The sequence below is a fragment of the Dendroctonus ponderosae genome, unplaced genomic scaffold (genome assembly GCF_020466585.1).
Source record: "Dendroctonus ponderosae isolate FM_Combo_2020 unplaced genomic scaffold, Dpon_F_20191213v2 Dpon_F_20191213_6, whole genome shotgun sequence".
Classification (NCBI taxonomy): Eukaryota; Metazoa; Arthropoda; class Insecta; order Coleoptera; family Curculionidae; genus Dendroctonus; species Dendroctonus ponderosae.
Window position 1 is genome coordinate 4,665,008 of NW_026018814.1, and position 14,372 is coordinate 4,679,379.

General features: G+C 32.3%; 3 protein-coding genes across 3 annotated transcripts in view; all 3 read left to right on the forward strand.

Annotated features, from left to right (window-relative positions):
- Positions 1-6,575: 6,575 nt before the first annotated feature.
- LOC109540608 (glutathione S-transferase C-terminal domain-containing protein homolog) lies at positions 6,576-9,366 on the forward strand. The gene is given in 2 exon segments (XM_048667574.1): positions 6,576-6,716; positions 6,861-9,366. A coding segment is annotated over 1 exon segment (1,692 nt). The 5' UTR covers positions 6,576-6,716; positions 6,861-7,268; the 3' UTR covers positions 8,961-9,366.
- On the forward strand, positions 6,734-7,266 carry LOC109540595 (protein JTB). The gene is made up of 2 exons (XM_019909019.2): positions 6,734-6,789; positions 6,861-7,266. The coding sequence occupies exons 1-2, from the start codon at positions 6,734-6,736 to the stop codon at positions 7,264-7,266; spliced, it is 462 nt and encodes a 153-aa protein (XP_019764578.1).
- Positions 9,367-11,241: 1,875 nt separating the features above from the next.
- The window catches only part of LOC109540607 (thrombospondin type-1 domain-containing protein 4), a 107,692-nt gene continuing 104,561 nt past the window's right edge, over positions 11,242-14,372 (forward strand). The window contains exon 1 of the mRNA XM_048667259.1: positions 11,242-11,981. Coding sequence (XP_048523216.1) covers positions 11,956-11,981 — 26 coding nt within the window. The 5' untranslated portion in view covers positions 11,242-11,955. The remainder of the gene's footprint in view (positions 11,982-14,372) is intronic.

Below are 14,372 nucleotides of genomic sequence, written 5' to 3' on the forward strand. Positions count from 1 at the left end.
ACATGTGTTACTCTCTTAATGTCGCTGATCGAGAGTGATCATTTTTTTTCTATCCATCTAGTTCTAAGATCTAGAATATCGGCCTCTGATCCTGGTGCAATTCTGGAGTTTCGCTAATACCATTGAAAGGCAACGAGAGTTTTTTGCTAATACGAGTTTTAGCTCCGAGCAGTTGAAAACTTTAAAATAATAAGATTTAATATGTAGGAAACTAAGCTCTGCCTAAATCTTGTAGAAAATTGCCTTATTGCACTATCGCCGAGAGAGGTGTGGGTGATGATGATGGTGACTTAGTTTTACCGGTCAGCATCCTTGTTTTTTCTTCTTTTTTTGAATTATTATTACTATAATTGTTTTTATCATTTTTCCTTGATTATAAAGTCAAAACCCACATATACCTTAGCGATATGACACTGTAACTTAATTAATTAATTTACGAATACAAATGTATATAAATGGGTAATCACATTTACTCCAAATAATACATTGAACTATTTTATTTTTATTATTCTGATTAAATTTATTTTTATTACAATTTTATCAATTTTATAATTCTTTAAAATTATAATTCCCTATTCTGGCTTACAGGCTCTGATGTAAGTACAATGCTTGATATACCGGGCCGCTTACTCGTTTGCAAACGAAATGAAAGATTCAGATTAGCATTAAAATAACTGAAGTCAACGGAAATGCTTTAAAATCCCTTTCCTAAAGGATTTTAGGGCATTCATGATTTGTAAGGGTTTTATTTCTGCAAGAGCCTCATTAATTCTTTGATCAAATTGAGTTAAAATGACTGCCCAATAAATTTTACTTTCTAATCTTCCCAAACAAACATACATTTTAGAGATGTTGGATCGCAGAACTGAAAATGCTTGCATGCTTTAGCAACAATTCTTGTATGAGTTTGCATAGAATGCAAGATACATGTCTACCATATTAAGCAGGAGTCTAAAAATAAAAATGAGTTAATTAATTTCCCTGAACCAACCGTAAAAATCACCCAATGATCGGATGATTCATATTATCGAATTTAAAATAGAATAAACAATTACTCCAGGTGAATGGTCCAAAACCTGTTTTTAATTCGACATGCCACTAAGATGCGTATTTCCGACTAAGTTTAGCAGCATTTAAACAAATTATCCTGTAAATTCACCTTTCGGTTAAACAGTAATTTCCAGAGTTTAAAGCCCATGATCTTTCCGACACAGCCGAGCGTGTAAACAAATTTTTCGAAAACGGATCTCACCTCGATCTGACGATTAACTCTGCATTTTAATGAAGTCACATTGGGTTTTCCTATATTAAATCATCGACTTTCATATTGCAGTATGTTGGAGAAAAAATCGGAATGTTGCCGAATTTTTCACATCTGTTGGATAATTTATTGTCAATTGTCGCGTTATAAAATACCAATCATATTTCTTTAAATAAATAAATCCTATCTGCAGCAGCCAATATATCCATAGGCGTAGCATCGGTTTCAGGAAGATTACAACCATATATAAATATCGAAATATATAGGGTGTTCCATTTTAATGAAACTTACATTTAATAAAACATAAGTATGTTTTGTAACTTTTTTCACATATTCTGTATGTTTTTCTACTTTGTTACTTATACTTCACAAATTTGGGGTTTTGTATTTTTAATAATTAGGCGATTTGTATCGAAAAAACCCGTCAGGTTTTGTTTTGAAATATTACTGAAATCAACTTGCTGTAGGTGCGGGTGCAGCCTAACATTTGCCTAATCGCAACCAGAACTCAATATTTTGACCTTTAAAGTCTACATTTAGAGTTTTGAAGACTTTTCGAGTTTTCCTAGAGGTTTTTGAAGTATTTGAGGCCAGGACAGAACGAGCTATTTGGAGACAAGCATGGTTTTTCCTTGTGAAGCATGCACTGCTAGTGTTTTACGAGAGCATAGAATACGACTGTTTGGTTTTTTAGAGTTTATTTGCAGAACCGTAAATACATTCTTCGGAAGCTTTACTCGTTTATTTTATGAAATTGTTATTAAAAATTACGAAATGGTATTTTATTTCAAAATGTGAGCCTTTGCAAATACTGAATTTTTTCACGTCCTCTATTATGCATCGATAAAGCATGTTCTTCTGAAAACTTAATATACAGGGTGTCCCGTAAGCTCATAATCGAAAGGGTACTGCGATATTCTTTGGACCAAAACTCCTCTGCTATTGGTCAAAGTTCTTAAAAAAATTTATCTTTTTCGAAATATCGGGAAAATGGTCTGATGTATTTTAGTGAAACTCGCTGTGAATTTCTTCTTATGTAAGACTAATATTTTGATGAAACAATAGAGTTCAGCCGTTTTGGCCAAGTGGTGAATTCTTGAGTGTCGTGATACAAAAACTACCAGAACTTTTTAGTTGGACKATGAAATCAACTCATTTTTTTTTAGGTTGATGCACTAATMAYTTATTCACAATTTTGTGCTCTTTGTAAAATSTTGTAGCATTCATAGTTTTTGCGTAAAAAAATATGTCTGTTTTCTAGTCACTTAGCAATGCTAGACATTTACATTTGACCATGTCGGTCACTTCTTCATTAGARAAGGTCATTCAAAACGAATTTGTGAGATTGATTGACAATGATTTTATGCCTCGATCATATATATCACGATATTTGCAGTTAATGCCTGACATTGTTAAGTGGCAAAGAACCAGAAATATTTTTTTTTTGCAAAAACCATGAATGCTACAAGATTTTACAAATAGCACAAAATTGTGAATAAATGATTAGTGCATCAACCTAAAAAAATGAGGTGATTTCATCCTCCAACTAAAAAGTTCTGGCAGTTTTTGTACCACGACACTCAAGAATTCACCACTTGTCCAAAACGGCTGAATTCGATTGTTTCATCAAAATATGAGTCGTACATAAGAACAAATTCACAGCGAGTTTCACTAAAATACATCGTACCATTCTCCCGATATTTCGAAAAAGATAAATTTTTTGAAGAACTTTGACCATATACAGCAGAGGAGCCAGACATTTTTTGTTAATAAAAATTAGGTCAGATCGTCTTCTTTTGGTCCAAAGAATATCGCAGTACCCTTTTGATCATGAGCTTACGGGACACCCTGTATAATAGCTATTTGCACCAATATGTAATTATGTCCATTTGCAATAAAAAAATATGTTTCCTTCATTGAAACGTGTCTACAATAACAATGCAAATTTGACTATGATTACATGTAATTTAAGGCGAGAGCATGCAATTACGATTAAATTAAATTAATTTAGTGAATAGTTAGTAAAATCATTTAGAAATAGAAAAATTAATGAAAAACAACAAACCTATAATTTCATCGCAAATAGGTATAATTGCATAGGTACTTAAACTTCGCGTAAACTTAGTTCTGATCAACTTTTTTTAATAAGATCTTTTGATATTGTCAAAAACGCAAAGGTTACAAATACTCTTGTGTAAAGTTCACATCTTTGACAAACCTTCTATACCCCTGGAAAACTTAAATATTTAAGAAATGCATTTAAGGTTTTATGCATTCAGAAGTTTTTCTGAAGAATAAATGTTTTCTGAAAATTTTCTGGTTATGATGTTCTGAATTCTGTTAAATATTCCTTGAATCGAAAAATTAGACTTCTCGGTCCATAAAATAACTTTTGCAATTCTTGAATAATTTATAAATCAAATGAACTCAATAATGAATGCTTTTGAAGAGGCCGGTATTTAAATGCAACAAATCATTTATTTAAAATTAGGAATTATTGCAAAAAATCTAGCTATTGCAAAAAAATTTTCTTATTTAAAGAAATACCAATTAATTTTTCAAAGTCTCTAATTAATTTATTCTATCTGTTGCTACCTCTTTAAACTGACGATATAATATATCGTTAGAAAGTATCGGCGGTGAGAGCAAATCTATTTGAAAATAATGATTGCTATCTTTTGAGCGCTCGTTTACTATATCTACAGCACACAGAATAACACTCTAATATGTCGCATTTACTTGAATGAAAAAAATACATTTAGAACTCTTTATACAGAATGTCTCGCTAAAAAGACATTTAGAGTTGAAAATATCTCAAAAATCCGATTCAAATTTTTTTGTTAAGCAACGTAAAAACTTCTTCAATAATACCACAGTTAATTGTAGTGTGGACTTTGGAACAGCCTGTGTAAAGAAAGGGAGAAAGTCCCAAATAAAAATGTTTGTTAACTACATTTTTGGATTTCTATAATTGTACATTTGGTGCGGGTTCCTCTGGATTATATAGGTAATTTTGACGGTATTGCAAAATATTAACCGACTGCAAACGTCCATTTCTTTAAGCTGATCTGTAAAATTCTCAGCTACATAGAGCACAGGTAAATAATAATCTCTTCGCACCTTTCTTTTATTTTATTAATAACGGTCTTATTTGCATATTAAATATGGCACACGTTTAAGACAACAATTTCGCATTTTTCATAATTCAAATGGTGAAAGTGTTCCCAATTGCACGTCTATGCATATGCAGAGCACTCGTTCTAAAATCTATATAGAAATAAACAAATCTATTATTAGATGATCGAAGCTCGTGATAATAGTCGGCACCGCAAAATATCCTAAGTGTGAATGAGAACATAAAATATTATGTAAATGGTGTACGCAAAAGTCCATTGTTTAACCAGATGAAAAGTTTAAACAAGTAATTGGGATATGTTTGCTCATATTTTTGTTCTTTTATATACCAAATTAATTAGAGTATGAGCAAGTGCGTCAATCACTCGATTCCAGTACGAGCATGACATGAGTTTGGAACCGTATAAAAATGCGGAAACCGTAGGAGAAAAGTCAGATTAGAATTCAACAACGCAACGTGTGCATCTCGAGTTTGCAAATATTGTGATTTTTTTATGTTAAAATGGTGAAACCGGTAGTAGTTTTTGTGATAATCGTCATCATCGGCAGCATACATGTGCAAGCTAGAAGTATCGATGGCTTAGTGAGAGACAATGGCATAGAACTTCCGGCAAATGAGAAAATCTCCAAACGAGACACTACTGCAGCGAGTGAAAATCTACAAGATGCTAGTCTTCCATTAGAAGGACCTCTGCTAATTCAAGAGACTGAGCTGGAGCAAATTGACACAATTGTTAAGGAAAGGGAAAAGCGGTTTCTTCGTGATTTTGGATTCCCTATTGGGGACGTAATGGGACGACTATAGGAGATTACTTGCTTGCGGGAGAGAGAAGACTAAATCTAACGGATCTCAATAGTGTTTGTGATTTTGATGCAGCTCTTCAGCCATAACTGAAGAAAACGAGAGCGGAATTTGAGCTGCGCACCATTTTCAATAATTTTTATTTTTTATATTTATTTTCAATAAATTATGATTTTTGTTTATATGAGTTGTGTTTTTTTTTTTATTTTTTTAACAATTTTTAGACCCCTGTCTCAACATTAACTGACAACAATATTCAACAACAATATTAATTAATTATTTTTTTCTGGGTTTCTGTCGCAAATCTTATGCCAATTATTTTCTTTTGAAAATTCTTCACTTGCTCCCGAAACTTGAATTTAAAAAAAATAGTGCACAGAAGTATTTTTTAAGGAAACAGTATTGTATTAGCTGTTTCATTTTACCTACATTCGTTGAAGTGATGCTACAATTTCTCCAATTTTATAGATAAATTGTCGTGATGAAATTAGCGAACAAGGCAAAACTTAATTATTTATGGTGAACATACAAATTTCGGTTTACCAATAAAAATATACAGGGTGTCCCACAAGTACCTACCTACTGATTAAAAGGGCGATATTCTTTGGCTAAAAAGAAGACGATTTGACCAATTTAATTAAGGAAAATACCAATTACGAAAAAATGTCCGGCTCCTCTGTTATTGATGGTCAAAATTCATAAAAAAATTGATGTTTTCTGAAATACCGGAAAAATTATATCATGGATCTTAATTAAACTCGCTGGGAATTTGTTTTAATGTACGTCTCATATTTTGATGAAGGAACCGAGTTCATCCGCTTTGAAAAAGTGGTGAATTCTTGAGTGTCTTGCTACAAAAACTACTAGAACTTTTCATTTGTTAGTTAGAATTAATTCGTTTTTTTAGTTGATCGACTAATTTCTTTTTGAGACTTTAGTGCTTTAAAATATTGCAAAATTCATAGTTTTTGAGTGAAAAAATATTTCTGTTTGTGCATACCAAGAAAACAGATTAATTTTTTCGCTGAAAAGTTGGGAATCCTACAAGATTTTACAAAGAGCCAAAGAGAGTCTCTCTTTTGATCATGTGCCTATGCCATTTTTTTTAATGTTTAGATAGATTATTTTTTATTTTAGGTTTTTTAAAATATATCTAAATAAATCTAAAAAAGTGTATGATCAGCATTGATTTGGGGGATAAATATTAATTAAAAAGTCAGGCATAGACAGTAAACAGAAGTTTTTCGCATCGTCTTGGAATATATTCTGGTGTCTGATGGAATTAGTCTAGACCAAGTCGCCGCCTGCTATATTGATCTCTCTCACACGCATACTGATAAACCTCGAGCAACCCAATCGCCCTGCAAAAGTGGTGATCCTTGGATTGATAATTCACTGTTCACGTTTTGTTCTGTCAGTTGAAATAAGGCTAATTTTAATATTTAACATTATTAGTTGTTTCCTCAAATTATCCCATTTTTTGGATATCAGAATTGAAAAAACTTAAACCTATATTGTGTAAGTCATTTAGAGCTATGATTGAATTGTGCCCCAAGAAACCTATGCTGCTAGGAATCATCTTTCTAGGAGCGTAAGTTTTCTTTTTGTATTCACTTTGCCTTTATGTTCAACAATATAACTATAGAATAACAACTATTTCAGGTTGACGCTTCTCGTATTAGTATTGGAGTCTTACTGGACTGAAAACAATAGAACTGCAGCCAGAAAAAACAGGTTCATTGTAGAGCAAAACTCGTCCTGCTTTGAAAAGGAGCCCTATGTGGTACTGAAGGAGTGTGAACCCTGTTCAGCCTTTGAATTGCGCAGCAAGAGTCTCGGTGTCTGCATCCATACTCAGTACATAGAGATATTGAGGTGTGCAAATGGGAAAACTGTAACTAGAAGTTGTGACAAAGCTGCATTTTATGATGAACAGACTTTCTGGATTTTTGAGGGCTTGATGTTAGTTTTGAGCCTCATTTCCACCTTATGTGTAAAGGCTAGAAAGCGGGTGTTGAGTAAGAGAATGATACAGAGAGTGCAACGGCAATTAGCTAACTGCGTATAACAATGTATGAATTATATATTAACGTTTGTATGGAAGATGGACAATATCTAGTAGACATCAAAACGTTCCTAGTTTTAACGATTTACAAACTATCAGAGGCATGTGATTTAAGGCTTAAAGTTAAAAATATTTCCCACATTAACGGCAGTGTCTTGGCTTGCAATTTTGAAGATCTGGATTTCGATCTTGTTCATGAAGCGCCGGAACTGGCTCAGCTGTGCACTTGGCCAGTAATACTTCTCGAAAATTACGTAATCTCAGGACTATGTTCTGTGGCCAGACAAATCTGCAGAACCAGTGAAAAGCAGACTGTGCAAAAACTACTTGGATTTCGAGGAGCTTGCCTAGTCACATGTGCTGAAAGCTCAGTTTGGACACAGTTTTGTGAAATTGACATCACTTGCACTATTAACAAAGTTTTATCTCACCAATTTCTACAAGAAGGGCACTTTAATTTGCCGGGTGATATTGTCAAATATGAGAACCACTTGTCGTAGCCAGTGAGAATTCACAATATTTACAAAATAGCCCGAAACAATCTCAATGACCAGAGTCTAATAAGCACGAAATCCCGTGCAGATATTAATGTGTTGCATGACTATGCTGAAGGACCGTATTTCACTCTGGCTGATTTCATTCTATACCCTTGTTTCCAAGTTTTCTTCAAATATTGCCAATATTTAGCCGTTGAACCGCAAATACCTCTTATTAATGCCTGGTTTGATAAAGTACAGCAGCATAATTTTCCCGGTGTTAGCTTTCAATTAAGCAACCTTGAAACAAAACAAAGTTGTAAAAAGAAAGTTATTGTACCTGAAATACCTAACGTGAGCTTGTATACAGCAGATCCTACCAGGGCACTTTCTGGCAATCATACTAACCAGAATAAAATTGAGGCTGCTCTTAGTTTGATAGATACTTATAAAGCAGATATTGCCAATAATGTTTTGCCTTTTGGTTTTTATAAATCCTTCGATTGGTATAGCATACCATTGGGTGCAAATCCACAAGGTGGGGCGTTGCCGGCTAAAAGAGCTGCCAGGAAATGCGAGCAGCTAGAAAACCTAGTAAAAGCAACTTTGGAAGCAGTTGGAGATAAAACATGTCGAATTGTGGATTTCTGTAGTGGAAGTGGTCATTTAGGCATACTAATCGCTTTGGCTTTGCCTAAGTGCAAAGTTATATTAGTGGAAAACAAGGAAATGTCACTTGCAAGAGCTAAAGCCACAATTGCAAAACTCCACATCAACAACGTTATTATTGTGCAGTCGAATCTCGACTATTTCACGGGAACTTTTGATCTAGGCCTTGCCCTACATGCATGTGGGGTGGCTACCGATCTGGTACTTGAAATGTGTATAAAAAACCACGCAGATTTCGTTTGTTGTCCTTGCTGCTACGGTGGGATTAAAGATTGCCATGAAGTCTCATATCCAAGGAGCGCGAAATTTCAAGCAATTTTCCGAAATTCCGAAAGCAACTATTTCAATTTGGCACATGCAGCAGATCAAACACATAACAAGGAAAACAGTAAAACCACTCAGGGTTATTTCTGTATGGATGTTATCGATTCTGATAGACGATGCTATGCGGAAGATAGCGGTTATACAGTGCATTTGGGCAAGTTGCAACCTGAGACTTGTACTAATAAGAATAACCTGTTGGTTGGAATTTATAAAGCTGGTTTGAGGTGATGTTATGGGATTTTAGCATTTTATTCTAATGAATTTTCATTATGATATATAACTTGTTTTCTTGCATATCGCCAGAAAAAATAATTCTTGACAAATTGCTGGGTAAAGAACATGTTAATAAAGAAGTTTTGTTGTAGTTTGCTCCGATTCTAAATCTATTTTGTCGTAAAAAGCGCAAAAAAATACTCTTACTTAATGAATTGGTAAGAGATATTTCATCAGTATGTCGTTAAATTGTTAATATTTTTTATGGGTAAATATGGTTGTGGATGTAAATATGGATATGTGTAAAATAAGTTGTGGATTTTAATTAATAACTTTCAGACCGCCTGTGGAGGCCTTCAATTCCGCTGCATATACTAGCAACATATTTATTTTAATTTGTAATTAAACAATCAGGAGTAAATTTTCGTGTATTTAATTGAGTTTTCGGTTTTCTTTTACGATGAAAGATGCAAAGTTTATAAGAATGTTTTTATTAAAATCGGGTTTTTATATTAACGCTATTGAACAAGAATGCTCATTTCTTATTTAAGTTTAAACGGTTTTAATCGTATTTTGTGGCGATTTAGAAAATCGTGATACAGAAATATATTACAAAAATCGGTTGAATTTTTTGTTAGTCTTTTTGTAGCCCGTGGATTGATCCAACGTATCCGTTAGACGCAAAAAACTAAAAACGAATCTTATTTTAATGGCGCAAAAAGTTGCGATTGTTAAGATTTAGGTAAAATTGTTTGATTTAGCCCTCATTGTGCATGATATTTTATTCTCAAATATTATATTTAATAGCTTCGATCAGGCTGGGCTACAGTATTAAATAACTTATTAACCAACAGTATTAAATTATATTTTTGTATATTATTATTATGATTAGTGAAGAGTTTTTCAACAACCACCGCATTTTACATTATCCTTTATTTGACATCCTCCGTAGGTAATTTAAAAGTGCTCTTCTGTTATGCTCATATATGGTGGTTCTCACAATATGACAATATGGTGAAGCAAAAGATTTGCTTTGCAAGTAACTATGCATTTCATTTCTCATTATTGCAAGAGTTCAGCAATTTATTCTCTTATTTTTTATTTTATTTATTGACAATACAACAATACATATATTTAGCTTTAGGGCCAATAGCTTCCTTAATGAAGATGAGATTCATTCATGATTTTCAATTAAATTTGGGTGACAAAGCGGTCATATACCCCCGTTTTCTGTTTGGTTTTTTTTTTTTTATTATAATAGAATTATGTAAATGGTGGTGACTGAACATAATCTTTTTAAAATTCTTGTAACATTGTAAGGTTTCATATACATAGGTCTCTTTGTCTATGTCTAGTCTATGTTTTTTTAACTTGTAGTTATGTAGAAAATTAATACTTTTAAGATATTTTTTAAGTACTTTTCCCGGAATTTACCTTTAAATTTCAACATTTTTAATTGCATTAGTTTGTTTTCCATGACGAAAATGAAGATAGCTCATTTTCGGTTTGGAATGATGTAAAAATGAGCGTTCTTTCTCTTTTTGCTTCCGAGAACTGAGCAAAAACGGGACGAAAACCATAAAATGTTGGCCAAATCTTGCACCTACATGACTAATATTAAAATTTCACCTTCTGGGTCAAAACTGTCCGAATTTCCTCACACATATTGTTATGACTGAATCAAACTTTCAATAGTTCTCAATTCCGATAATTTTTTTCTGGTAATAGTTTGGGAAATTTGTGACAAAAGGCTAATTTACTCTCGAATGCAACTGAAAAATACACATTTAAGGGTAACATTACACCATCCAGCATGGGCTTTTTCTAAATAATAACTTCTTTTTGAATTAATAATAAAGTTTAGGACTTTTTAGAAATACATAATAACTTTTGAGTGAGTGAATTTTTAGTTTTACATATAAACTATCTTTAAAATATTACAAATTTTGACACACACAGTGGATTATTGAAATCAAAATATTTCAACAGAAACTCACACTACGAAGTACAGTACGGCCACAATGAAAGCGTCGGCATTTTTGCTTACTACATGTTAGTTTACAAAATACAAATTTTAGTTTACAATTTATAAATTTAGTAAGTAGTATTACAAATTACAGTAAGTTTTATTCTCATCCAAAATTGCCCAAAAAAATATTTTTGTGTAGTTTTACTTGAATTTTTTCCAAATTTTATACATGACCTGAAATTGTAATTTTCCAATGTCGTTAACCAGGAAATACTAGATAAAAATATTAAACGTAAACTGAAGTTTGCCAAAGTTATTGGGAACCAATTAAAATGTAGGGCATCTCTTACTTTGCCATATCAATCTCGATAAGCAAAATCACATAAGCCTTTTTCGAAGTTTGTCATTTGAATACTGCAACAGTTAAAGCCCTCAAAGTAAATGGTAAATGTATGTTATGGGAACTGGGCAGAGATTTACGAAATTCCCACAATAATGATTGATTCCGGTCGCCTATTGACTGAAGATTTATCGGAAATAGTACAATTAAATTGTCGTATTATCATCTACTAGACCGAAATTTTTCTATTGGGCTGGTACACATCGTGACTAAAACAAGCGCCTATAGGCGCGTTTAGTCGCTTGCCGCTCTTCGTAGCGCTAATACGAAATACAAACTTGGAAAAAGCGCGCTTATTTGCCTAGTTGCACGCACAAACAGCCATCGTTCAGCGCTCAGCTTTTTTCGCTGATAACTAGACTTAAATCGTCGGGTTTGCTGGCCAATCCCGAAGAAAACAAGTTGCGTGAGAGCCGAGTAAATGACGCTGATTTTTTTCTTGTATGTTTCAACCGCGATGTTCGATGCCGGCCACCCACCTGATTTAAATAGCAATCCGCGCGTGCTACTAATTGCTCATTCTGGTCTCTAATAGTGATGTTTTGTGAAAAGTGTCTCTTCGAAATTAACCAGAAATAAAACACTGCACGTAGACATGATTATCAGTGAATTTACCTAAATGTTGAATTTCAGTTTTGAAAATGCATTTTGGACACATTTTATTAAGGTGAGAGCAATTTGAATTATGGAATGAATTACATTTTTAAGGACGGTTTAGTCTGAAATGTTTGATTGGAGATTTACATTTAGTCTATGAGAAAAGTGTTTATGAACTTGGCAAACTGGAAAAAATCGGCAAAAAGGATCCTAAATAAACCTTTTTTAAGCTAATTTTCTTATGAATTTAAAAATACGTATTTGTTTTTCTTTTGCAGCGACTTTATAGCGATGATTATCAAATCGTATCAATCATTCAATTCACCTCTGAATTACTATAATTTTTTTTCGCCTGCAGTGGAAGACTGAGTCCAGCAATTCATTGGGGATTTGAATATGAATTGGAAGCAAATAGCGCAAAATATATTATTTAAGCGGTGTAAAATCTACAATTGCTCGTTAAGCATTTTAAGCAAATCTAGTGTAGAAGAAGAGTGGATCTTTTTAAAGTGTTTATTTGGTAGGTGTATAGGTTTGAGAGCAGAATGTCAGTGTTGTTCAACTTAATAAATAAAGGTAAAATCAATTACTTAACTGAGCGAAAAGCTTTTTATTATTCTACTCAATAAACAATTAGAATGATGTCGTTTTCTAAAACTTTTAGTCATATAATTGCATTTTGTCAACAAGCAACGTGTTTATAAAGTAGGCTAAGCAAATGCGCAGCAAAAGAGATGAAGTGAAGAAACGGGAAACTAACACAAACAAACCAGGCGAGTTTTTTAAGGTGTAAATTCTGACATTGCTTCATCCATTTTAGTTTTATAATTTTTCAAAGCGGCACTTCAGACGCTGCTTAGTTGTACCTACACGTATATTCATTGAATCAATAATAATTAGCTGTAAGCAGTAAAATGTTGTTATAATATGGTGTCTTAAATTTGGACGACAGACCAAATTTACATTTTTGTATTAAATTTCCTGACTTTTTTAGTTATCCATATGGTGATCTAGATTGTTTTCAAAATAAAGTTTCCAATTTCGGTAATTACTCAAAAATAATTGGATCACAAGTAGTTCAAGCTAAGACTTTATAAAAGTTTTCTCTTCTTTTGCAAAAGTCTTCGCCGCCGATAAATGAGAAGATTTCCTGTTTTGTTTCTCTTCCTTTTCCTCTTCTGGTTGCTTGAGTATCAAAAGCTGTCACAAATSTATCGTTTTCTAGCACATACTATTACCGGTTTTTTTGCAAATGGCACACCCTGCATATTTTCATAAATTTTAATAARYKTAATTATATTAAACAATTTATACTCTCTGTCTTTCACAACAACAGACATAAAGGTGAAAATGTGATACACAGTTTCAMTTTCAGCGTTGYAAAACAGGTTCATAAATATATAAAACGAAATACATTACAACTGGTATTTTTTATGTYAAATTAAATTACTTAGCTAGTATATGTTAGTACTTCAAAATTTAATTTTTTAATAGTATCTTTTTTATTTAGTATTTTATGTAGAAATCTGAGTTTGAAATAAAGYCAAAATAAGCAGAAGCATTTTTTTGAAAATACAGACATTRAAATATGTTTSTMTGGGTTACAAAAGRGTGACACTTTGGAAGATGATTTTCTCTTTSYCCCTATTGAAATCTGTTYAAGTTTAATTCTTTTGCGTTGTTGGGAGGGAAATCAGAAAAACAATTTGTTCTGCCAGTTGTAACATTGTTTTCTTAACCCATTTTTTATTTTTGGGGGAAATTTCACGTATTATCTATCCGCAATCGATTGCTTTATTACATTTTTAAGACCCGTAGAAGATATATATATATTTGTTTTGTAATTAATAATTAATCATGTGTTTTTAATTAAGTAAAAATGGGTTTATGCCCATTTGAGAAATTGTGATCTTTCCTGGAACATATTTAATACTATTTTAATTTTCCTTACTACCTGTTTTTTTTTCGTGACAAACATGCAAAATATCTGTTGTTGGTGATGTTCTCAAAACGTAAAATTTTTACATTGACCAATTTTTTCAAGTAAAATTCAAGTAAAAAAAGCCAAAAAGTCGTATGTGGTAACTATTCATTCAGTTCATTAAGCACATTCAATTAGGGCCTGTATCCCAGATAGCACACAAATATTACAGTAATATTTTTTGCAATATTTAATATAGGTTGACGCGACAGATTCTTATATATTATAAAAATATTTCTTGTAAATATTTATTTGACCTTTAAATCAAATATTTATTGTTTGTGTATGTATTTATTGTATGTATTTGTTTCATGCTAATTAAATATTAGAAACAAATATTTTCTAAATAACATTTAACTAATATTTAAGAAATATTCCTTTTTATTTTGAAATATTTACCGTTAATTGACCAATGAAAATTGAGATATGTTCTAAAGTTTGTTCACACTTATTAAAAATAATATATTAATAACTTTTTGC

What these genes read in the sequence shown, in the direction of transcription:
- LOC109540595 (XM_019909019.2), top strand. Translation starts at nt 6,734, where the DNA reads ATGATTGAATTGTGCCCCAAGAAACCTATGCTGCTAGGAATCATCTTT. An exon ending in GGAATCATCTTTCTAGGAGC is followed by an intron (nt 6,790 to 6,860) that starts GTAAGTTTTCTT and finishes CAACTATTTCAG; the next exon opens with GTTGACGCTTCTCGTATTAG.